The sequence below is a fragment of the Myotis lucifugus genome, unplaced genomic scaffold (assembly GCF_000147115.1).
Source record: "Myotis lucifugus unplaced genomic scaffold, Myoluc2.0 scaffold_108, whole genome shotgun sequence".
NCBI lineage: Eukaryota > Metazoa > Chordata > Mammalia > Chiroptera > Vespertilionidae > Myotis > Myotis lucifugus.
Window position 1 is genome coordinate 1,134,285 of NW_005871156.1, and position 25,624 is coordinate 1,159,908.

General features: G+C 39.2%; 1 protein-coding gene across 2 annotated transcripts in view; it reads left to right on the forward strand.

Annotated features, from left to right (window-relative positions):
- The window catches only part of GFPT1 (glutamine--fructose-6-phosphate transaminase 1), a 63,052-nt gene that overhangs the window by 19,693 nt on the left and 17,735 nt on the right, over positions 1–25,624 (forward strand). For both annotated transcript variants that reach the window (XM_006092976.3, XM_023757445.1), the window contains 8 exons: positions 4,424–4,482; positions 8,204–8,338; positions 10,326–10,387; positions 10,802–10,881; positions 14,908–15,013; positions 17,556–17,719; positions 18,820–18,915; positions 22,184–22,281. In XM_006092976.3, the coding sequence (XP_006093038.1) occupies positions 4,424–4,482; positions 8,204–8,338; positions 10,326–10,387; positions 10,802–10,881; positions 14,908–15,013; positions 17,556–17,719; positions 18,820–18,915; positions 22,184–22,281 (800 nt within the window). The remainder of the gene's footprint in view (positions 1–4,423; positions 4,483–8,203; positions 8,339–10,325; positions 10,388–10,801; positions 10,882–14,907; positions 15,014–17,555; positions 17,720–18,819; positions 18,916–22,183; positions 22,282–25,624) is intronic.

Below are 25,624 nucleotides of genomic sequence, written 5' to 3' on the forward strand. Positions count from 1 at the left end.
CCTGTCACGCTGATCTGTGCAGAGACTCACGGCTCCGCTGATCCCGTGCTGGAGGCATATTACCCTTTTACTATATAGGATAGAGGCCTGTGCACGGGTGGGGGCCGGCTGGTTTGCCCTGAAGGGTGTCCTGGATCAGGGTGGGGGTCCCCACTGGGGTGCCTGGCCAGCCTGGATGAGGGGCTGAGGGCTGTTTGCAGCTGGTCACACACCCTTCAGGGTGGGGGTCCCCACTGGGGTGCCTGGCCAGTCTGGGTGAGGGGCTGAGGGCTGCTTTCAGGCTGGCGGGAAGCTCCCAACCGCTCCTTTTTTTCTTTTTTTTTTTTCTTCTGGGCCAGCTTTAGCTCTGGCTCTAGCTCTGAGGCTTCCGCTGCTGGTTTGTTTGCCGTTCTATAATCGAAACAATGTATAACTTCAGCTCTGAGATCCCAGCCGGCTATATTTGTTAGAATGTTTCAAACTGCCAGCTCAGAGGCCGGCAAGGCGGGGAACGTTGGAGTCTGCAGTCACGGGAGCAAGGAAGCCTCATGTTCGCTTCCAACTGCCTGGCTGCCGGCCGCCATCTTGGCTGACAGTTAATTTGCATAAGGATACGCTGATTAGCCAATCAGAAGGGTAGCGGTCGTACGCCAATTACCATTTTTCTCTTTTATTAGTGTAGATTGGTACAGTGTTTGTTTACAACTGCAGGTATATAATTGTTAAATGATAACCTTTGAGGTTGAACGTTTTTCTGAAAGAAAGGATTTATTGAGCCATAAGCTAGGCAGGAAAAGGACCAGTTTCTGGGACAGTTTAGACCACCATCAGTAGGGCTAGTTGGGAAGACAAATATGCCCGCCATCCTGGGATTGATGGAGTTCTTTTATACGATGATTTTGGAGAAGAAAGCTGTAAGTTGTTTTGAAAGAATTTATATTGGCTATAGATAAGGGGTGTGGGAATAGGTGAAGCAGGGCTAGTTCTGGGAGAGGTGTATGGTCAGGAAGAAGTGTTTGTTGCTTTTGGATTGATTGTGGACAACAGCCCAGAAAGTTTATGCGTAAACAGGATGCGGTGGGTGCCGTCTGGTGGTTGGCTATTCTCTCTAGATAAGAACTGAAATAGGGGCCTAGAAGTTGATTCAAAGTTTCAACATACATTAAGGAATGCTAGCAGTCTTTTGTTTGTTTCTGTTCCTGTCTCTGTTAACTGATTAACTCTCCCTGCCTCTTCTTCCCACCCTCTGGCCTGCTGTAATTTATTTTAGGACATCTCAGAATTTCTTTTCTTGTCATAATGTTGGATGTTTTTCTTTGTGTTGTTAGCAGTCATTGATGATCATTGCCAAGATTAATTATTTCTTTAGGGGTTTTAAATTGGTGATAGTCTAGTACTATCATTCCTTCTTTCATTTATTATCTCAAATACTTCCCTATAAAGAGAATCTTCTCCATATCAACTGCTTGGTTACCCTGAGTTACAGAGCATATAGGAAAGGCAGGATTAATGTTTTATATCCCCCTGCCCCCTTCATTTACCATTTTTAAAAAATGGAAGTGGTTCATATGTTCTAAAATGAATAATGAGTTCTTTTTAAAATTATAAAATCATGGATTTAAAATATTTCATATGATTCAAAACACTGAAGTAATTGTCTATATTGATACACAAAAATCTTTGGCCATTGGGAACTTACTCAGGTTGGCTTCTAAGTCCTTTTGACATGACCCCTGTAGACCCAATAGTCTGTTATTTTCTGGTAGGCCAAGATGTTCCACGTTCCTCTACTCCTGCCCCATGCTTGGAATCAGCCATTTCTCTAAGGAAGCCCCAGTTCTTTTTAGTGGAAATGATACTTAAAGACTATAAGCCAGGTCTTAGACATGTTCATCACACATAGGTCTTTTCAGTGGGCAGAGCTAGGAGATACACATACCTCTGTGTGTGCACTTGCACACGTATAAATTTAAAGATAAAACAACATAATTTTACACTAACAATTCTAACTCAGATTCAGGGTTGTAAAGTTTTGACTTTACCTGATTGATCTATGTATTTTCTTTTATTCATGTAGTTCTTAACATCAGTAACATACTTATTTATCTGTTACATGATATACATAAAATAATCATAATACCAACACTTCCTTAAGAATATATTTACTGTTTGTTAGTTTTTCTTGTTAATTTTTTGTCCTTAGGGTATATCTCTTTAGGGATATATAATCAAATTTCTGTGTTTTAGAATCACTTGGAATAATCCTTCTATCTGTAGTTGTGCTACCAGCTGGATACAGCATTCTATTAATATATTTTATTTTATTTTGAGTTTTAGGGATTGATTTTTTAAAAAAATCAATTTTATTTCAAATGAAAATATTTGCATTGTTCTGAGGTCACACCTATAAAAAAGGCATGTTAAACTCTGGCTAGTTTTGCTCAGTGGATAGTGATGGCCTGTGGACTGAAGGGTCCCAGGTTTGATTCTGGTCAAGGGCACTTACCAGTGCAGCTGCATGTAGAAGGCAACCAATTGATGTGTCTCTCCTACTTTGATATTTCTCTCTGTCTCTTCCCCTCCTTTCCACTCTCTCTAAAAATCAATGGCAAAATATCCTCAGGTGAGGATTAACAAAAAAAATAAAATAAAATAAAATAAATAGGCATGTTAAAATAAGTCTAGTTTCTGTCTTATTTTTCTTATTCCATCTTTTCCTGGAAATAACCATTTAAAAGAGTCTATTCTTTTGTTTTTTTAAAGAAAAGAAAGTCCTGGCCAGGTAGCTCAGTTAGAGTGTCCTCCCGATACAGCAAGGTTGTGGGTTTGATTCCCAATCAGGGCACATATAAGAATCAACCAATGAATGCATAAATAAGTGGAACAACAAAACTGATATTTCTCTCTCTCTCTCTCTCTCTCTCTCTCTCTCTCTCTCTCTCTCTCTCCATCCCTCCCTCCCTCTCTTCCTCTTCTTTCCTCTCTCTAAAATTAAAAATCTATAATAATAAAAGCATAATATGCTAATTAGACCGGACATCCTTCTGGACGACCTTCTGGATGAAGCCGGGGCTTCTAGGGAAGCTGGGCTCCTGGGTGCCAGAGGGAAGCCAGTGCCGGCAGCTGGGGGAAGGAAGGCCTACTCTTGCACAAATTTTGTGCATCAGGCCTCTAGTTAAATAAGTAAATACATACAAAAGTATGTGTGTGTATATATGTATGTGTGTGTATATACATCCCTTTTGAGATAAGATTGTATAATTTAATTAAGAAGCTGCCGTTTTAGGTTTCTATGCTTCACATAATTATCATTGAACCAGATTAGAATGCTAACAACTTAACCTCTTAAACGTTTAATTCTGACAAGGCCTTTATAAAAAATTCCTAAAAACATATCTAGATTATGTTTTGAGAATTTGGCTTTAATTAAGTCTTTATGTCAACTATTAGCTATTTATGATTCTCTGTGTTCTAGCATTAAAAATATTTAGTTTTTTTTTTGTAGTGGTAGTATTTTGTGGTATCATTTTTTTCTTTCTTAAAATATCTAGTGAAAATGCTTAATTTATTATCTGGGTTGTAATGCATTTAGTCCTGACATTTAATGTCAGGTCAAATATCAGATTGTTAAGTATTTTAAAAGCATTTTTATATAAAATTGAATTTAGTGGTAATTTCTCTCCTCACTTACATGAATTTTAAATAATAAATTCATATTAGTGATCTTTACATTGTCAGTAGCTATAAATAATAATATTGTCAACTCTTGATTATCCATTTTTACATTCTTCGAAGTTATTTCATAAAGTTGAAAATTATCCCACTATCATGTGTATTTGATTTTGGAATTCTGTTTTAACATTTATTTATCACTTAGGAATTGTCTGGACCTCAGATAAATAGATTTAATTATAGAACTGAATAATGTCTGGTTTTTCTTATTAATTTACTTAACTTTAGTTCTTAAGTTCATTTAGTGCAATCAGATAATTGTATTAGTTTTAAAGATTTCTCTTTAAATTTAGGAATGTTTTATGCATAAGAATGGAGGAACAAAGAAGTGAGAATAATAGTTATTTAGTTCAGCCTTCTCAATTTGCAAATGAGCACATATACCCAAGGAATTTGCTCCTTTCACATGGTGACATTGGGTTAGTAATTTAGCCACAGCTGAAATTGATGACTCTAGACACCAGCTTATTGTATTTCCCCACTGTACCCACCTCCCTCGCCCTCTTTACTTCCACTAAGCCACATAAACTGTGCTGCTGATCTACCCAAGGATAATCTGGTAACAAAAAGTAGATACTACTTGATTACACCTTGAAGTATAGCATGTGACACATTTTTTGTCTTTTTTGAAAAATCTCTTTAACAGTAATGGCTATTTATAATGTTTACTAGACCTATAATTTTTGGTCATTAATTTCTTTATCTCTTTTAGAATTTATTGTTATTCACAATGGAATCATCACCAACTACAAAGACTTGAAAAAGTTTTTGGTAAGTAAATTGACCTAAAAAGACCACCAGCGTTTGACAGTACTTCTAATGAGAGCAGTGAGGTTGTTTGTTGAGATATGCAATAAATACTATCTAGGTGTGATCAAGTAATTCCTAAGACAGTTTCAAGGGTATGGTGGTTTATTGGACTTTTCTTTGTTGACAATGGAACATTTTTGTTCCTTATATGAAAAGGAAACAATTATTTGGCTTTGTTATGAATGATCCAGAAACTCAACTAAAATTTAAATTTTGTGGTTATGTCTTTTGCATTAAGAGAAACCTTGTTTGCCATTTTTAAAAGATTCTAGGATATGTAAGAGGAATCAGAACAGATTAAATGAAGGTTCTATGCCCTAAATAGCTATGTACTTACCTAGTAATGATCATGATGATGACTTTTATAATGGCTTCTCAGGTCTGTCCAACTAAACTTTCTGTAGTGATGGAAACCTTCCATATCTGTACTGTCCAATATAGTAGCCACTGTTCATATATGGCTTTTGAGCTAGTATGACTAAGGAACTAAATTTGAAATTATTTCACTTCAATCAATTTAAATTTAAATAGCCACGTATATCTAATGTCTATAGTATTGCATAGTAAAATATCATTGTTAAATAAAGAATTATCATATTCATTATGGGATTTGTTTTTATATTATATATTTTATTATATTTTAATTATTTAAAATTTATTTAATTCATATTGGCATATAGATTTATGTAAATATATTTTTATTGATTTTAGAGAAGAAGGGAGAAGGAGAGAGAGATAGAGACATCAATGATGCGAGAGAATCATTGTATGGCTGCCTCCTGCACGCCCCCTACTGGGGATCGAGCTTGCAACCCAGGCATGTGCCCTGACTGGGAATCGAACTGTGACCTCCTGGTTCATGGGTTGGCACTCCACCACTGAGCCACACCAGCTGGGTTGTTTATTTTTATTTTTTAAAACTTTATTGTTGAGTATATTATAGATGTGTCCTCGCCCCTACCCCCATTTCTTCCCCTTATTGTCCCCCTCCACTCGGATCCACCCTGCCCCAGGCCTTCACCACTCTATAGTTTGTGTTCATGGGTAATGCATGTATGCATGTAAGTTCTTTAGTTAATCACTTTCCACCCACACGCCCCTCTTCCCTCTGAGATTTGTTGGTCTGTTCCATGTTTCCATGTTTCTGATTCTATTTTATTCATCAATTTATTTTATTCATTAGATTCCTTGTTCATTTATTTTGATTTTTAGATTCAGTTGTTGATATGTATTCATTGCCATTTTATCGTTCATATTTTTTATCCTTTTTTTCCTTCTTAAAGAAGACCCTTTAACGTTTCATTAATGCTCATTGGTGGTGATGAACTCCTTTAGCTTTTTCTTGTCTGTGGAGCTCTTTATCTGACCTTTAATTATAAATAATAGCTTTGCTGGATAATCTTGGTTGTAGGTCCTTGCTTTTCGTCACTTTGAATATTTCTTGCCACTCCCCTCTTGCCTACAAAATTTGTTGAGAAATCACCTGACAGTCGTATGGGTGCTCCCTTGTAAGTAACTAACTGCTTTTCTCTTGCTGCTTTTAAGATTCTCTCTTTGTCTTTAACTTTTGACATTTTAATTATGTCTTGGGTATGGGCCTCTTTGGGTTCATCGTGCGCTTCCTGGACTTGTATGTCTTGTTCTATCACCAGGTAAGGGAAGTTTTCTGTCATTATTTTTTCAAATAGATTTTCAATTTCTTGCTTCGTTTCTTCTTCTGGCATCCCCCTGATGTGAATGTTGGTATGCTTGAAGTTGTCCCAGAGGCTCCTTACACTATCTTCATATTTTTAGATTCTTTTTTCTTTTTGCTTTTCTGATTGGGTGTTTTTTGCTCCTTCATTCCAAATTGCTGATTTGATTCTCGTCATCCTCTACTGTTGATTCCCTGTAAATTATTCTTCATTTCAATTAGTGTAGCCTTCATTTCTGACTTTTCCTTTTTTATGTTGTTGAGGGTCTCACTAAATTCCTTGAGGTTCTCACCAAGTTCCTTGAAGTTTTCATTGAGTTTCTTGAGTATCCTTTGAACTCTGTATCCGGTAATTTGCTTGCTTCCATTTATTTAGTTCTTTTTCTGTTTTTTCATTTGTGTCATGTTTCTTTGTTCTGCATTTTGGCTGCTTTCCTGTGTTTGTTTCTGTGTATTAGGTAGAGCTGCTATGTCACCTGGAATTGTTAGAGTGGCCTTGTGTATTATGTGTCCTGAAGAGCCCAGTGGCTCAGCCTCCCCAGTCACCTGAGCTGAGCACTCTAAGTGTGCCCCTGTGTGGGTTGTCTGTGCTTTCCTGTTGTAGTTGAGCCTCAGTTGCTTTTGGCATCACTGGGAGGGATTGACCTTCAGGCCAATTGGCTGTGCAGACCAGCTTTGACTACAGAGGAAGAGCTGTTGTGTAGGAGACACCCTTATGGAGCAGGACTTGCTTTAGTGGGGCTTTGGTGCTCACCAAGTCTTCCCCTTCAGTATGTCACTGGTGGATGTGATAGGCTGTAATCTGTCATGGTCTGAAGGTGGCCACCGGGTACAGTGGCTCTGGGGCCTCCTGGGAGGTGCAAAGTCAGCTACTGCTTGTGCCCTGCCTGGGGACACCCGTCAAGCTATGGAGTGATCTGCAGATGGCTGCTACTTGTGTTGGGCTTGGAGGTGCCCAGGAGAGGCAAAGTGTGAACCAAGGCAGGCTGCTGCTATTGCTGGTTCTAGGGCCACTTATCGAGAGGTATGGGGCATGCTAGGCCAGCTGCTGCTTGTTTGAGAAATATTAGGAAAGTCTTAAGCCTGAGCCAAGAGGCCATTTATATGGAAAAGCCACTACAAACAGGTTGGGTGGGCACACAATTTGGGTGTGGTGGGGTCTCAGGGAATAACGAGGGTGGAGCGAACTTGTGGGCCAAGTTGATGGATACTCAGATATTGCAACTGTCTGTTGGCATTGTGGCAGGGAGGTCTTCTCTGCACCTCTGCCAGCATTTTTGTGTGGGATAAAGCTGCCCCCAGTTCTTGCCCTGATGCCAGACAAATTAGTTCCTCCCATATGTTCCTGGATGCTTTCAAGTTGCTGCCCCAGCACTGGAGCTCAGAGGCAGTGAGTCAGAGTAAGTCTGTGTGTGGGCCCTTTAAGAGGAACTGCCTGGGACTTCAGCAACCCAACTGTGCCACAATCTCCACTGGTTTTTATAGCCTGAAGTTAGAGACTTCTCTTCCCAGGGTCTGGTGTGGGGCTAGGCCTGAGGGGTCTGGTATGGGGCTGGAACCCTTTGCTCCTCACGAGGAACCTCTGCATAAGCCAAGATAGTCCTCCTGATTAAAAAGATAACACATATGGATATCGGACCAGCCCCTGCGCCTCTGCCCCTCCTACCAGTCTCAATGTGTCTTCTTCTTTAATTGTCTAATTGTAGGACTTCCATTCAGCCAGATTTCAGGTGGTTCTGAATCATGGTTATTCTCTAGTTGTAATTTTGATGTGGTTGTGGGAGGAGGCGAGTACTGCGTTTACCTATGCCACCATCTTGACTTGCCTCCTGTTACCTTAATTTTGAACAGTGGGTAATGGTGTATGGTGGTCAAAAAGATTAGAAATTGATTAGTGAGATTTTTGAGGGAAAAAAAATCTGTAGATAAGATTTGGATATGATGAATATTTCCTTAAATGTGTCAATTTTTTTTTCTTTCTAATTACAGGAAAGTAAAGGTTATGACTTTGAATCTGAAACAGACACAGAAACAATTGCCAAGCTTGTTAAGTACATGTATGACAATCGGGAAAGTCAAGATACCAGTTTTACTACCTTGGTGGAGAGAGTTATCCAACAATTGGTATTAAATCACACTTTAAAAAAATTATTTTTTAATTACAGTTTTCACTCAATAGTGGTTGGGAAATCATATACTTTACAAAGTGTTCCCCCTGATATTTCCAGTACCCACCTGGCACCATACATAATTATTTCAATATTTTGACTGTATTCCCTGTGCTGTACTTTACATCCCTGGGACTATTTTGTAGCTGACAATATGTACTTCTTAATCCCTTTACCTATTTCACCCCAACCCCCCTCACCCCTGGCAACCAACAGTCTTTACCCTTTTAAAGATAATTATTACAAACATTAATCATAATATATCTTTGTTTTTAATAATATGTCCTTAAAATTAAGTTTGAGAAGCAGGAACTATGCTAATTTTAAAATATTTTTGGCTTTTACTTTTCATATATAACTTTTCAACCTGAATAATTTTGAGGGATTGTTGTTTCACTGATGAACCATCCTTTCCCACACACTTAAAATTTTATTTCTTTCACTGTACTTTTGTGTTAGGGGAATTAAAAGTAACCTAAAATCAGTTTGTCCAAAAAGTATGCATGCATACACACACAAACACATACAAACCCATACATACCACACACAAACATGCATACAGTATACATAGACAGGGATTCATCATTTTCTTGCTTCCTGCTCAGGTTAGTTTCAGTGAAATGTACACTTTTTATTCTGGGATAATGTTTGCTTATCTCTGAGTCAGTCTAGTCAACTCCTTATTTTTCCTTATGGGGACTTTTCCTTGGCTCTTTGCCTCTATGGAAAAGTATTTCCCAGCCCAAGAGAAAAGTGGTATTCTTTTTGATCCCATCTAAAGTGCCCTAAATAAAGATTAAAGATCCACAAAAGTCCAAATGCATAGTGATTTCTATCCCCCTCCCCCACTCATAGCTCTAGCTTTCCCATTTAAAAGCCTTTTACTTCTCAGTGAAGGTCCAGCCCTCATTTCCCACCTCCTCCCATCCTTATGATGTCTACAGTAAAGGAGGAGACAGAAAGTGAAGAAAATAGAGGTCCATTCCATCCCTTTACTCAAGGCAGAGTATTGTGCCTTCCCAGTCTTGTCTTATTTCTACTCACTGTATAACCCAGTTTGTGTTCTATGGTGTTTTCTTCCTTCTCCTACCTCATGTTCTTCCTTTATTCATTCTTGATTTCTTTAGGCCCTGTCCTTGAGGAGGTTGGGTAGAGGGGGTGGTATGATATACATGTTAATAATTGTGACGGTATATATTTATCTCCAATGTCAAGGTAAAAAAAAGTGTAAGTTAACAGTGGTATAAAATGGGTTTTGGGTATTGAACTTAGGTCCTTTCCTAATTCTATCTTCCCTTTATTAATGTATAATATGGAAGATATGATTTATTTATTGAGAAACATTGGTAGTATGTTTGAATTTTTTATAGGACTTTCAGCTATAAAAACTCTAGAACATTTTATTGATATAACTAGAGACCTGGTGCATGGATTTGTGCACGAGTGGGGTTCAACCGGCTCACCCCAATGGGGGCCCATAGGCCAGGCCAGCAGGGGGGATGGCTGTGGGTGGTTGGCCAGCTGGCCCCACCCCCGATTGGGGTTGGGAGGCTGATCGGGGCCTGAATCAGGCCAGTTGGTGCCACAGTGTATGTCATAGCCACCAGTCATTCTGGTCATTCTGCCATTCCTGTCACTGGGCTTTTATATATATAGGTTAGACCAAAAAAAAAAAGATGTGTTCTTTCCATTAAAATGGTCTGTTTTGGAGCTATTTATCTATTGAGCCTATTTGAAGAGTAAGCATGTTTAAAAAGTGACTCTTTGATACACCAAAGCTCAAGAGGAAGTGTCTGCCTAATATTTAGACTCATTTATAAACTAGTGCAAAAAGTGATTATGTAAACAAAAAGTTTCTGTGGTAAAGCCAGTATGTATTAGACATGTCACATTTGATAATTGATTATCATATGTATTGCTGACTCATTTTTTTCCCTCCATAGGAAGGTGCTTTTGCACTTGTATTTAAAAGTGTTCATTTTCCTGGCCAAGCAGTTGTCACAAGGTATGTATAAATTTAATAATGCCTAATAATTATATGTATTTTGAAACTTTTGAATTGTAAGTTTATTCTCTGTACACTATAAATGTCCCTTCACCATAAAGGCCTGTATAGCAACTACTCAGTTTTGCTCTTGTAGTGTGAAAGCTGCTGTAGAAAATATGTAAAAGAATGGGCATGGCTGTGTTCCAATAAAAATAGACAAACCTGCTCTGTGGGTCAGATTTGCTTAGCTCTGTTATTGAATGTTTTTTTTTAAAATTCTGTTTATATTGATCTGTTGTTATATCTGAAGTTGAGCTTGGAGGGAGAATTTAAACTTTATTTGAAGAGTGTTCTGTCATCACATATAAATTTTATATCATTAATGTGTGGTTTATAAAAATGGTTTAATTCTGTTTAATTTTGTACTAACAGACGAGGTAGCCCTCTGTTGATTGGTGTACGAAGTGAACATAAACTCTCTACTGATCACATTCCAATACTCTACAGAACAGGTAAAAACTGTTCCTACATCATGCCATGGGTAGAATGTATAAATTGAATGCAGTAGATATGAAGAATTGTTTTCCTTAAATTGAAATAAATGCTTTGGTCAGGTCCACTCATACATAGTTCTGTCTAGACATGAAAAGTATTTGTTTTGTGATTTCTCTGACAAGTAGAATTTTTTTCTGTTGTATATCCATAGCTAGGACTCAGATTGGATCAAAATTCACACGGTGGGGATCACAGGGAGAAAGAGGTGGGAAATGCACTGCATGGATGGGGAGGAATCTTATCCTGTTTTGTTTATTCTTTACTAATTCTTTGTTCTTGGAGTGAATGAATGTGCTGGGCCTCTAAAAATGTGCTTATTTTATGGGGAAATATATTTTGACATTTTTTCTAACTTGCAGAGTATATTTTGTCTGTCTGCTTTTGGCATTTAGAAAACTGCTTTTAGTAATTCGTTTCTTTAAAGTCTCTGATATTTGAAAAAAAATAGTTTTTTTCCTTTGCTTTAAATTAAAATCATGTAGGATACCTTATTATAACTAAGATGCCAAGATGGGGAAAAGAGCATTGTGTTCTAGACTACTATAGATTGGACTTAGTTATAATTTGAATAATTCAGCCTAATTTTTAACTGACATAGTCGGTTTTAATGGTTTTTATTTTATGCATGACATTTTACTTTTAGATTTACATTCAGTATCTTGATTGGCTTTGTTTGGATTTGGAATTGTTCTTTTTTAATAAGTTTGAATTTTTTATAAGACTTTCAGCTATATAAACTCTGGAACATTTCATGGATATAATTAGATTTTTAAAAAGATGTGCTCTTTCTATTTGCTTATTACTAAAAGTAAATTCAGGAAATTAGAACTTATATTATTAATGTATAATTCTTGATTTCTTGAAAAAAAATTCAGCAAAATACTCTAAACCTATTCACCTTTAGATTGTAACTGCTTTCACTATTTTATCTGTAGCAGATAAAAGTTCTGAGTTGTTAGAATTTTTTATCTTCCTCATCCCCTTCCCTCCCTTTTCAGAAGAAAAACTAGTCTATCAGTGAGAGTGCAAATTTTGGATCCAGAGTTCCAGATTTCTGTTAATAATTCTGCTGTGTATACATTACCTATATATTACCTTCTACATTGTTTTAAGCTGCTTTTAGAAGCAATGGGAAAACATTGGCTAAGGTTTTAAGAAATTGAAGGAAACGTTTATCACGGGACAGATCTTTTTGAGATCAGAGTCTATGTTTTAGTAACCCTTACCTCTCTAGCTCCTAATAGGTAGAGAGTGTGCTCAACAGAGTAATTTAAAAAATAGGCCTCTTATTGAAGAGGCTGTGTAAAGAGGAGAACCCTGAACTGGCTTTTAGGCTGTTACTGTTTTCTCCAGGTGACCAAATAAAGTGGAATGATGATAATTGTATTCCACTTAAATGAAATCAGATGAGAGAATATAGAAAGACATTTTATAGATTTTAAGAGTCATATAGGTGTCAAGTAGTAGTGTTCTTTTCATTTAAATTGGCAATGATACCTTAACTTCTTCTGAATATTGTAATTAAATATACTTTGTTACTTGAAGAATGAAATAACCAATATTTGGAGAAAGAATATGTATAGTGAAACTCAGCCCCATTAGTGCATTATATAACCAAAGCTGATTGTGTTTATTTAAAAAAATGTAGGTGCTGCGCTATCATTTTGCCTATTTTTTAAAGAAGATGTTTTTATTGATTTTAGAGAGAGGAAGGGAGAGGGAGAGAGAAACATTGATCAGCTGCCTCCTGCACGCCCCCTACTGGGGATTGACCCCGCAACCTGGGTGTGTGCCCCCACCAGGAATCTAACTGGTGACCTCTCGGTGCATGGGATGATGCTCAACCAAATGAGCCACACCGGTCAGTACGCATTTTACCTATTTCTTGATTCACTTTTTATTTTTTTAATTATTTTTTATAAAATATATTTTTTATTGATTTCAGAGAGGAAGGGAGAGGCAGAGAGAGATAGAAACATCAGTGATAAGAGAGAATCATTGATTGGCTACCTCCTGCACACCCCCAACTGGGGGTCAAGCCCACAACCCAGGCATATGCCCTTGACCGGAATCGAATCCGGGACCCTTCAGTCCACAGGCCGACGCTCTATCCACTGAGCCAAACTGGCTAGGGCTTGATTCACTTTTTGAAAGACAATAAAGCTCACTCTTTTTTATGTAAAATTTCCTGAGTTCTGTCAAATGCAAACAGGTGTGTAACCACTACCATAGTCAAGATACAGAAAAATTCCACCCCCCAAAAAGTTCCCTCCCACTGCCACTTTGTAATCAACCCTGGTCCCCATTCTCAGCCTCTGGCAGACACTGATCTGTTTTATCTGTCTTGAGTATTATCTTTTCTAGGATGTTACCTAATACTTATTTTTTGAAGTGCAGTATCTTTTCTGCTATTGAATTTGGATGGGAAGAACTATTTGGTTTTCATGCCTAAACCTCACCAAATAATCATGGATTGTGGAGAACTTTGGATATGTATTTCTAAGAATAATTACTTCCAAGTCTTTATAGACATGCATTTTAGAGGATTAACACATTATGAATTTTTTGCAAGTATATTTATGATGATGTCTGGTCATTGTGTACGTAGGTTATATAGTTACGATGTCCTGATTTTAGAGAAAGGTGCTCTTTTGTCTCTGACATTTATATAGTTTTCAATTAATAGATTAAAAAATATATTCGCTAATTTGTCAAATTTCAGTATGCTTTCCAGATTTGACTTTAGCTATGAATGAGCAAAAAGGAAAAAAATGTTCATCAGTGATTGACGAATTAAGTAGAGATGCCAAAATTCTAAAGTGCTAGAATTAAGAGGATATTGTCAATGCAAATGGACCATTACTCCTTTTTTCGAACTTAAATGTTAGAAAACTCAGTTTTAAGAAAGAAGAGGTTCTGCGTTTATAATATTTTCATTCCTTATTTGTTAGAGTTATAAGTATCTTTTGTTTTTAAATTACAGTTAGTGGAGACTATATCTTGATTTGTTAGGTCAGTTTACTATTTTTTTAATTTTTTGCTTTTTATTTTTTATTTTTATTTATTTATTTTTTAAAATATATTTTATTGATTTTTTACAGAGAGGAAGGGAGAGGGATAGAAAGTCAGAAACATCGATGAGAGAGAAACATCGATCAGCCGCCTCGTGTACACTCCCCACTGGGTATGTGCCCGCAACCAAGGTACATGCCCTTGACTGGAATCAACCTGGGACCCTTGAGTCCGCAGGCCGACGCTCTATCCACTGAGCCAAACCGGTCAGGGCTGCTTTTTATTTTTTAAAAAATATGTTTTTTATTGATTTTAGAGCTAGAAGAAGGGAGAGAGGAAGAGAGAGAAAGAGAGAGAAAGATAGAAACATCTATGAGAGAGAAATGGCTGCCTTCTGCATGCCCCACATTGGGGAATGAGCCCACAACCTAGGCATGTGCCCTGACTGGGAATTGAACTGTCAGCCTCTCAGTGCATGAGTCGATGCTCAAACACTGAACCACACCAGCAGGGCACAAAATTATTATTAAAATCCAGAGAAGTTTTGTTATGAGATAATAAAAATTACTATGCCACTTGTCTTTATTTTTTATTATACAATTTTGATATTTTAAATGTGATTTTATGATAAGTTTAGGTATACAAACATGTATTAATTCCATATATTATGGAATTAAAAAAGAGTGATATTAATAAAGTATTTTGATTTTTACCTGGAAAAGAAATATGAAAAACATTTATATTATAGCACAGTTATCTGCCACACTCTCTTTGATAGTTGCTGTTTCACTGGACATGCTTTGTCTGTTTTTCTTCTTGCATGGAAATAAGTGATCTTTTTTTTCAGCATTTAAAGTTGCTGAAATTACTTTGTGTTGCTATGGTTTTTTGTTGATTTTTCTAGAAAATTATGTATATTTTTATATTGGCCCTGGTTTTCTACATGCTTACCTATTAACTCTGCGCTCTAGGCAAAGATAAGAAAGGAAGCTGCAATCTCTCTCGTGTGGACAGCACAACTTGCCTTTTCCCTGTTGAGGAAAAAGCGGTGGAATATTACTTTGCTTCTGATGCAAGGTGAGCTCCCTTAGTTGATGCAAAGAGAATTTGTAGTGAAACTTGTGATGCCACAGGAAACCAGAAAGTCATTTTGTATAAATGTGGTCATGTTGTACAAGAGAACTTTGTTAATTAAGAAAGTGAAGGTGACCTTTTTTTGGAGATGGGTTTTAAGAACACCTTTTCTCTCAATTCAAAGCACATAGATCAATAAAGAACAGATAATAAACCTTGAGACTTGTTCCAATGTATTTATGCTGAGCTCATGTATTTTTTTCTCCTTTTTTAGGAGCCTTATCTAGGTTTTATAGGGAGGAGAGATTTTTAAAAATTTATTATTTATTGATTTGAGAGAGAGAGAGAAATAGAAACATTGATTTGGTGTTCCGTTTATTTATGCATTCATTGGTTGTCTCTTATGTGTGCCCTGACTAGGGATTGAACCCACAACCTTGGCATATTGGGACAATGCTGTAACCAACTGAGCTACTCAGCCAGGGCAGGACGAAAGATTTTAGATTGGAGTGTTAATAGTTTAGTATCCCACCAATTATAGGAAAGTTGCTAAACCATTTTACTTTTAGTCTAATGTAGACGTTTATCTTTTTAATTCAGAAGTAATTGGCAACATAATCAGTTTTACAAAGGAAATAGTACTAGACTATGTGAGAAAATGCAGTGGGATGCTTAGATGCATTTATAAATGAAATACTAATAATCCTATATAATAAAAGGCTAATATGCAAATTGTCCCCTCGACCTGGAGTTCAACCGGGAGTTCGACCAGGGGGCAGGGCCGGCTGGCCAACCGCCCATGGTCCCTCCCCCCAGCCGGCCCTCCCCCAGATTGTGGCTGGGGCCGGCCGGCCAACCTCCCGCGTCCCCTCCCCCTGGCTGGCCCTGCCTGATCGGCTGCGTTTGGCTGGACCCCACCTGTGCACGAATTCGTGCACCAGGCCTCTAGTAATCGATATAAAATGGAATCATTCAAATTGCTAACATGTATTTGAGTCATTCATTGTGCCTGAGAGTAGAGGGATCTAAAAGTGAAAACTGATGGCGTTTGGGACTTTAGAGAATTTATTATCTCAGTGGGAAAACAAGCTTTACGCTTTAATGTTTTACAGGTGTATAATCAGTGCTAAGATGTGTCATTGCTGTCATTAAGTAGGTTTGTTACAGAGTTGACACTTATAGCTTAAATAAATGAGGTTGCAGAAACACCTCAGCTGTTTTTTACTCATTCATTCATATGGTCTTAACTGCACACTAGCAAAGCATGTACTGTGCTTAGGAGATAATGGTGAGTAAAAAATATTACTTGTCATTAAGGAGCTCTTTTTTATTTTTACATGTTTTTATTGATTTCAGAAAGGAAGGGTGAGGGAGAGAGAAACAGAAACATTGATGAGAAAGAATCATTGATTGGCTGTCTCCTGCATGCCCCCTACTGGGGATAGAGCCTGCAACCCAGGCATGTGCCCTTGTCCAGAATCGAACTGGGGACCCTTCAATCTGCAGGTCGATGCTCTATCTGCCGAGCCAAACTGGCTAGAGCAAGGAGCTCTTTCTTAGTGGAGAAGACAAATTTTAATCAATAGTCACACAAGTGTAGAATTCCAGCTGTGATGAGAGTTATAGAATGCTTATAACAGGTGACTTACCCTCATGAGTAAATTTCTTTAAGGGAATGATGCTTGAAATGAGAGTTAAGGAGATATTAGGAGTTAAATAGGTGAGAGATGGAGGAAAGGACATTCATTCTCTGCAGATTGATCAGCCTGTGAGAGTTTGGGATGGGTGGGAGTGTGGGCTGGAATAGCGGTGGGAAATGAGGCTAGAGGAGGAGGTAGGGGTCACAGTTATGCATTTTGTTGACTTCCTAAGAGCCAAAGGGAAGCAGTCATGTGGTTTGCTGGATGAGGGAGAAATCCTGATGAGAGTTGCCTTTTGATATTCATTTTGGCAGAAATGGACAGTGGATGGAGAGAGATTAGAGGGAATGTGGGTGGACAAGTTAGGAGGTTGCTATAGTAGTTCAGCAAAGAGTTGATGATAGCTTGAACTGGTTTGTGGTGGTGGATATAGAAGCTTTGAGAAATACTTAGGAGTTAAAATTGGAGTATTTGGTGATGGATAGAATGAGGAAGAAACAACCATGTTTTCTTTCAGATCTAATCTAATTTGGTGTAGGTTGCTGCATAGAGATCCTTTTATTCACTGTCCACAGTGACCACGCCTCACCCTGACTTCCCTATGAGGAATGGCATCAATAACCAGAAAGCTATCAGAAATATGGCAGGATGATAGAGTTTGTATTTTTTTTTTTAAAGTTTATTTTTCAAATATAATGTTACATGCAATAAACATTAATATTCCAAGAAAAAAAGGATTTCAACTATAATACTACCGAAACTGTACTAACAGTATGATATCACAAAAGTTGTAGGAAATAATTAAAAATCTGAGTTTTTATTTAAATTTGATTTTTGTGTCCTAGTGATAGTTTTAATAATCATCCTTGATTATTGATTGTAATATCTCCTTGAATGTTTTATAGTGCTGTCATAGAACACACCAATCGCGTCATCTTTCTTGAAGATGATGATGTAGCAGCAGTGGTAGATGGCCGTCTTTCTATCCATCGAATTAAACGAACTGCAGGAGATCACCCTGGAAGAGCTGTGCAAACCCTCCAGATGGAACTCCAGCAGATCATGAAGGGTGAAAGTTTTGTCATGTTATAGCTTGGTGTCCTTATTGGAAAGGGTACATTCTACTTCCTGTCCTAGTGTAGAAATCTGGTAACACAGTGCTGAGTGAAATTGTCCACATGAGTAGTGAAGGGACAGCCACAGGAAAAGAGATGATTCTTGGAAGAAATTATCTGTTAGTTTTACAATAGTTTTCCTCCAATTAATCCATGGTTTTCTTTTCAAACATTAAAAAGAGATGATTTAAATAGTACTTGAAATTTTTAAGATGCTTTATAAACATAGTTTGTGTTCTGTTCTTTATTTCTTTCTTATTCTCCCTGTGCTTGAGTTTTCTTATATATAAAGTGAGGATAATAGGTTCTACCTCATTAAGGATTAAGAGAGCCAATACATGTAAAGCCCTTAGAATAGTGCCTGACACACTTAATGAACCCTACGTAATGTTTGCTGCTCTTATCTATTACTAGAGGCTTGATGCACAAAATTCATGCAAGAGTAGGCCTTCCTTCCCCCGGCTGCTGGCACCAGCTTCCCTCTGGCACTCGGGACCTGGGCTTCCCACCAGCCGCCGGCAGGCACCTGGGACCCGGGTGTCCTGAAAGACTTCCAGTCTAATTAGCATATTACATTTTTATTATTAGAGATAATTATTGTGACTAAGGCTTTTATTCTCCTTTCTGGTGGGGTTGTAGTGGGAATAAAAAGTAACACTATGTAATAGCTATGTGTCAAGTCTGTATATGTCCATGCTACAATGCTATGAAGTAGTTGCTGTTCTTAATTTACAGATTAAGGTATTTCCCCAGGGTCTCTTAGCTAATAATATCCTTGATTCAAACCTAGGTTTGAATCCAAAACTTAAGCTTGTCCCACTCCCCTGTTTATCTGTAACTGCATATTTTACATGATTCTTTCTCCTTGTTCATTTTTCTTCACATAGAGTAGAATGTCATATATGAACATTGTCCTCAATGGCATGACCTTTTGTTTCATTTCATTTACTAAGATTATGTCAAAGGAGATAGATTTTCAGTTTTGTACAAATTTGTTATTCTTTGGCTTATTTTTTGTTTGTTTGTTTTAACGATATAATTTATATTCCTTTAGGCAACTTCAGTTCATTTATGCAGAAGGAAATTTTTGAGCAGCCAGAGTCAGTTGTGAACACAATGAGAGGAAGAGTCAACTTTGATGACTATACTGGTAATTACATATCAATTATTTTTTTATTTCAAAGTCTGGGGGTTGGCATTGACAGCCTGAAAGTTCATTGTCCTCGATAGCCTTATAGAATATATGGCTGCCAGTCATCTTTTTTTGTTTGTTTAATATATTCTTATTGATTCCTAGAGGAAGGAAGAGGGAGAGACAGATAGAAACATCAGTAATGCGAGAGGATCATTGATTGACTGGCTCCTGCACGCCCCACAATGGGGATCCTGGGCATGTGCCCTGACCGGAAATCAAATCGTGACCTCCTGGTTCATAGGTTGACACTCAACCACTGAGCCTCACTGGCAAGGCATCCCTGTCATTCTTGATCATAATCTGAAATACAAGTCTCTTTGACAGTATGTCTGCTTTTATACTGAGTCATCTCCAAACTGATTTGCCTTTGTGCAACCTTTACCCAACCTCTTAGTGTTATTTCCTTTCTTCCCAAACATTTTTGCTACATGCCAAGGTCAGTGGAAGAACATTGTAGGCAGAAGTACACGAATAGGCTTGGTCTAGTGCAGGAATAACCAGAGGGTCAGTTTGGCTGGTGTGGCCTGGGTGAGAGGGGAAGTATGAGGAGATTAGGTCAGAGTTAAGCAGGAGACAGGGCATGTAGAAACTTGAAGGCCATATTAAGGGGTTTGGATTCTATTCTAAGATATTTGGGAAGCCAGGGAACCTTTTTGTTACTTTATTTCCCACTTTACTAATTTTTAAAAATAAATACTATAAAGGAAGAACATAAAATTATTAAAAAAGATAAGTAAAAACATATACCTTAGTTCCATATTTTAGCCAATTAAGGTAGAAAAAATGGTGGGGAGATGAAGAACAGGGACAAAGTAGGCAGATGGATGGTGGGTCATATGCAGGAGGATGCTGCCTGGGTGTGCACATCTGTCTCCTCAGCCAGAGTCTGAACTGTCTGAGAGCTCTGGTTGCCACACAGTATAGCCTTGGACAGTATGTTCACTTGGTGGGTGCTCAGGAAATATTAGTTCAATACTTGAATGATTCTTGAATGAAAATTTCTCACAGGTAGAAAACCAGCCTTGTGTAGAATTGTTCATAGACAAGGTACTCTTAGAAGAATATATACATAGAAGGAGGACAGACTCATCAAGAGGCTTTTAATATCAGATTCATGTTTTTAAAGAATCACTTAAAAGGTTATTTTGGCTGTGTGTGGAGACCAGGCCAAGTGGAAGTGGAAAACTGAAGAGAGAATAGTTAGAATGGTCCCATCGAGGGGAGAAATGTTGGACTGGGGTGATGGCAGTAGAGATATAATTTGAAGGTAGAGCACCTAAGACTTGCTGGTGGAGTGGATGTGGAGAAGGGATAGGAGCGATGAGGATGATTCTGACATTAGGTGCATGAGATGGCAAAGACTGAGAGGAGCCCTAGCCAGTTTGGCTTAGTCGATAGAGCTTCGGCCCTTGGACTGAAAGGATCCTGGGTTTGAATCCGGTTAAGGGCACATACCTCAGTTGCAGGCTCAATCCCCAGCCCCGGGTGGGGATGTGTGCAGGAGGCAATTAATGTGTCTCTCACATCAATGTTTCTCTCTCTGTCTCTTCCCCTCCCTTCCATTCTCTCTAAAAATCAATTGAAAAATATCCTCGGGTGAGGATTAACTAAAGATAAAATAAAATAACTTAAAAAAAAAAAGACTGAGAGGAGAGTGGGTTTATATTATGTTCAGAGCACTGTTCTGGGTACCGTAGGAGAAATGAATATAACTAAGTTATTTTTCCCCCATGCAGGCTTATAGAGATACTAGAGGCCCAGTGCATGAAATTCATGCACGGGGGGGAGGGGGGGGTCTTTCAGACTGGGCCTGCACCTCTTGCAATCCACGAGACCCCTCGGGGGATGTCCGACTGCCGGTTTAGAGCCGATCCCGCAAACCGGCAGTCGGACATCCCTCTTGCAGTCCGGGACCACTGGCTCCTAACTGCTCGCCTGCCTGCCTGCCTGATCGTCCCTAACTGCTCACCTACCTGCCTGATCACCCCTAGCTGTCTCTGCCTACCTGCCTGATCACCTCTAACTGCTCGCCTGCCTGCCCGATTGCCCCTAACCGCCTCTGCCTTGGCCCCTGCACCCAGGACCCAGGCTTCCCTCCCTCTGGCTGGCTGCAGGCACCCGGGACCCGGGCCAGCTAAGCCTGGGCCAGCCGCAGGCACCTGGGACGCTGGGCGGCTTCGCCCGGGGCCCCGGCTTTGTCAGGAAAGACGTCCGGAAGATGTCCGGGCTATCTGGTCTAATTAGCATATTACCCTTTTATTAGTGTAGATATAATAAAATTTATTGTTCTTATTGTATAATTCAGTGAGTTTCAACAAAACTTCCATAACATGCTCATAATGCTGACCTCTACAACAATGAAGACATAGCACAGTTCCATTACCCTAAAAACTCCTTGTGTCCTTTGTAATCAGCAACTTCCCCACCTCCAGACATCAGCATCTACCGTGTCCATATAGTTTTGCCTTTAAGATAACTTTTAATCTAAAGAAAGGAATGGCCCTGACCGGTTTGGCTCAGTGGATAGAGCATCGGCCTATGGACTGAGAGGTCCCAGGTTTGATTCTAGTCAGGGGCATGTACCTTGGTTGCGGGCACATCCCCGTGGTGGGGGGGGGGGGGGGAGCGCGGGTGCAGGAGGCAGCTGATCGATGTTTCTCTCTATCGATGTTTCTAACTCTCTATCCCTCTCCCTTCCTCTCTAAAAAAATCAATAAAATATATTAAAAAAAAAAAGAAGGAATGTAAAATTGACCAAACAAGTTAAAGTGTGATACATACTGTAGTAGTGTGGACATGTGGTAGGGAGCTGAATAAGGCTAGTTACAAATCTGGGGAACCAGTTAAGTTGTGCCTTATTTTAATTACTTTTCAACAAATAGGGACCTAAGGAGAAAAAAAAAAAAAAGAAAACAACCGAATTACAGAGAACTCCTAGGTGGAGTTCCTAGGACTTGCTGGTGGAGTGGATGTGGAGAAGGGATAGGAGCAATGAGGATGACTCTAACATTAGGTGCATGAGATGGCAAAGACTGAGAGGAGCCCTAGCCAGTTTGGCTCAGTGGATAGTGCACATGCCTACTTCTATAAGAGTTCCTCAGAGGAATACAAATTCTTTAAAATTCTGTTGCTTCCCAGATTGGTAGTGGGCACTTATCAAAAATGATTGCTTGTTTCATATGGTTCTTTCCTAAATAATTATATACATGAACTTTTATTTCAGTGAATTTGGGCGGTTTGAAGGATCACATTAAGGAGATCCAGAGGTGCCGGCGCTTGATTCTTATTGCTTGTGGAACAAGTTATCATGCTGGTGTAGCAGTAAGTAGCTTCTTAAAATCTTAATTGTAATATGTTTGGTATCAGAAGATATCTGCAAACAAATAGTACCTCCAGTAACACACCATGTAAAACTCTCCTTTGTTAAAACATCATGTTATATTTTCAGTTTGCATGACAAAAATCAAGAAGGTTGGGGGCAGAAATTTTAATAGATCCTTGGAATTATTTATTAATAGAAGATCTGCTTTAGAAAGGATCTTAGAATGCCTGCAAATGACTTCGTTAGTGAAAGGCAAAGAGAGGGAAAGTTTGCACCATCTTAGCCTTGTGGTCTAGTGCACATGCCTACTTCTACAAGAGCAGCCATTGAGTTTTGCTTCTCATTGTTCACTTACCCCTGACAGATGAGATGGCTGGTACCATGGGTGAACCTCACCAGGATTTTACTTGGCAAGCAGGTTTCTACAGAGAAAGGAAGTCTGCCTTATGTCAGACTTTGTTCTTTAAACTGTTATTTTGGAAGCTGCAATTTTATATTAAAGAAGTGTGTTGTTGTCAGTGCACAAGCTTAGGAATATAACAATCTTTTTTACTCCAATAAATCAGATCCATGTGTAGTTTATGTGCGCTGATATCAGCTCCCATAAGTACAGAAGACCCTTTCATACACAGTTGCTACTTTGAGGATGATTCTTAAAGTTCATGACATAGTAATTTTTTATTTGCTGGGGCATAAATATTTGTTGTCTACACCTGTGGGAGCTAGTTATTTAGTGATTTAAAACTAGCTAATCACCCAGACCTTGAATTTCAGCAGGCTTTACTCTTCTCTTAACACATTTCGTACCGCTCAGGAGTTTTCTCGTGTTTCGTGCGCCATCTGTTAAGGACTGCTCACGAGTGTTCTTGTTTTTCACGCCCATGGAAAAAGGAGCGAATCTAGATACTTATGTAAATTTTGTTTGGTCCCTCTTCATAGAGGAAAATGTTTTACGCAGTACCATACGTTAAAAAAGTACTAGGAATTTTAATTGTTTAATTGTTTTTGTAAATAAAAATGTTACAATTATTGAAAACAACACCTAAAGTGCATTATGATGATTTAAATAACGTGCAGTTTGCCCAAAAATGTGCGGTCCCTGGCGTATGTCTTAGAAATTTCTATGCGGTACGCAATGTGTTAAAAAAGAAATTACATAGTCCTAAAAAGGAAAGTCTGCAGTATCAAAGGGAAGAGTTGTAAAAAAGTGATGGTTTTGAGCATGGGAAAGAAAGAATGAATTAAAGACGATAGTGTAAATTAAGGGATTGGTTAATTTAGTGGTGGTTTAGGTCTATTACTGAATAAGCCCATTATTCAGAAATTAAAAATTTGAGTAAATGTTGTATCTAATGCTAAGTTTGAATTTTGGAGCAGAAGTTATATGCTCTGTTAGGCTTTTCTAACTCTGAAATTTGAGAAGATTTAATCTATTTTTAAAAAAAAATATTTTTTTATTGATTCAGAGAGGAAGGGAGAGGGAGAGAGAGAGAAAAACAATGATGAGAGAGAATCATTGATCGACTGCCTCCTGCATGCCCCCTTTTGGGGATCGAGCCCGCAACCTAGGCATGTGCCCTTCACTGGAATCAATCCCAGGACCCTTCAGTCTGCAGGCTGACACTCTAGCCACAAAAACAAAACATAGACAAACCAGCTTGGGCTATGTTTTGTTTTTGTGGATGCTGAGACTACTATAGTTAACTAACATTAGCAATCTCATGGTTTATCATCCTATCTAATAAAAGAGTAATATGCAAATTGACCATCACTCCAATACACAATATGGCCACCCCCATATGGACACAAGATGCTTGGCAGGGGAGGGCAGTTGGGAGGGGCCAGGCCTGCAGGGGAGGGCAGTTGGGGGGACCAGGCCTGCAGGGGAGGGAAGTTGGGGGGACCAGGCCTGCAGGGGAAGGTAGTTGGGAACCAGGCCAGCAGGGAGGGTAGTTAGGGGCAATCGGGCCAGCAGGGGAGCAGTTAGGTGTCGATCAGGCTGGCAGGGGAGTGGTTAGGGGGTGATCAGGCTGGCAGGCGGAAGCGGTTAGGGGCAATCAGGCAGGCAGGCAGGCAGGCGAGCGGTTGGGAGCCAGCAGTCCTGGATTGTGAGAGGGGATGTCCCAGATTGGAGAGGGTGCAGGCTGGGCTGAGGGACACACACACCCCCGTGCACAAATTTTGTGCACCGGGCCTCTAGTATAAAATCATATCATTAATTCTATGTAGGTTTTTGTTTGTTTTTGGTGGTGTCAAATGTGAATGACACATTTGCATAATTGCTTTTTTAGTATATATTGTGTATCCTGAACAATAACAATTAACTAAAATCATTCTAAGTATAGATTGCTTTTCAAAATGTTTATTGTCTTGGGTTTTTCCAGTGGCATGCAATGGAATTTAACATTAAATTAGTCTCTTATGATGAAAATATGTCATTCTGTCTATTTCTAAAGAATTGCTTCTATTGAAAGAACAAACTATTAGCACAAATATACCTTCAGATTACTTTCTGAGGTGTATTATCTATATATATAAAAGCCCAGCGACCGAACAGCAGAACGACCGGTCGACTAGTCCCTATGACGCGCACTGACCACCAGGGGGCAGACGCTCAATGCAGGAGCTGCCCCCTGGTGGTCAGTGTGCTCCCACAGTGGGAGTGCCGCTTGGCTGACTGGGATGAATGGCTGCTCCTGCAGGCCATGCCCCCCACCAGTGCACGAATCCGTGCATTGGGCCTCTAGTCTATATATAAAAACCTAAACGACCATTTTACTGGTAGCTATGATGCACACTGACCACCGGGGGCAGATGCTCTGACCGGTAGGTTAGCTTGCTTCTGGGGTCTGGTCGATCAGGACTGGGCGAGATGGGCCAGACATACCCTGAAGCCCTCCCGCAGTCCCTCCCCAGCCTCGATCGATTGTGCACAGGTATGAGGGACCCACCAGTCCACGAATCCGTGCACTAGGCCTCTAGTTTTTAAATATTTGGTAAGTTGCCAGATTTGTATCTTTCTCTTTTAATTTTGAAGAGTATAATTTCAGTATAACATTTACATTGTAAACTGGAGCAGGAAAGTTTGATTTATGTTTGAGGGAAAATATTTAGCATTTTAGTGTCAGACATTTATGTAAAACTAGAGGCCCAATGCACAAGATTTGTGCACTTGGTGGGGGGTGTCCCTCAGCCCGGCCTGCACCCTCTTGCAGTCTGGGAGCCCTTGGGGGGTGTCCGACTGACGGCTTAGGCCCGCTCCCCCTGAGGAGCGGGCTAAAGGGTGTCAATAGGACATCCTTAGCGCTGCTGCAGAGGCAGGAGAGGCTCCTGCCACCGCTG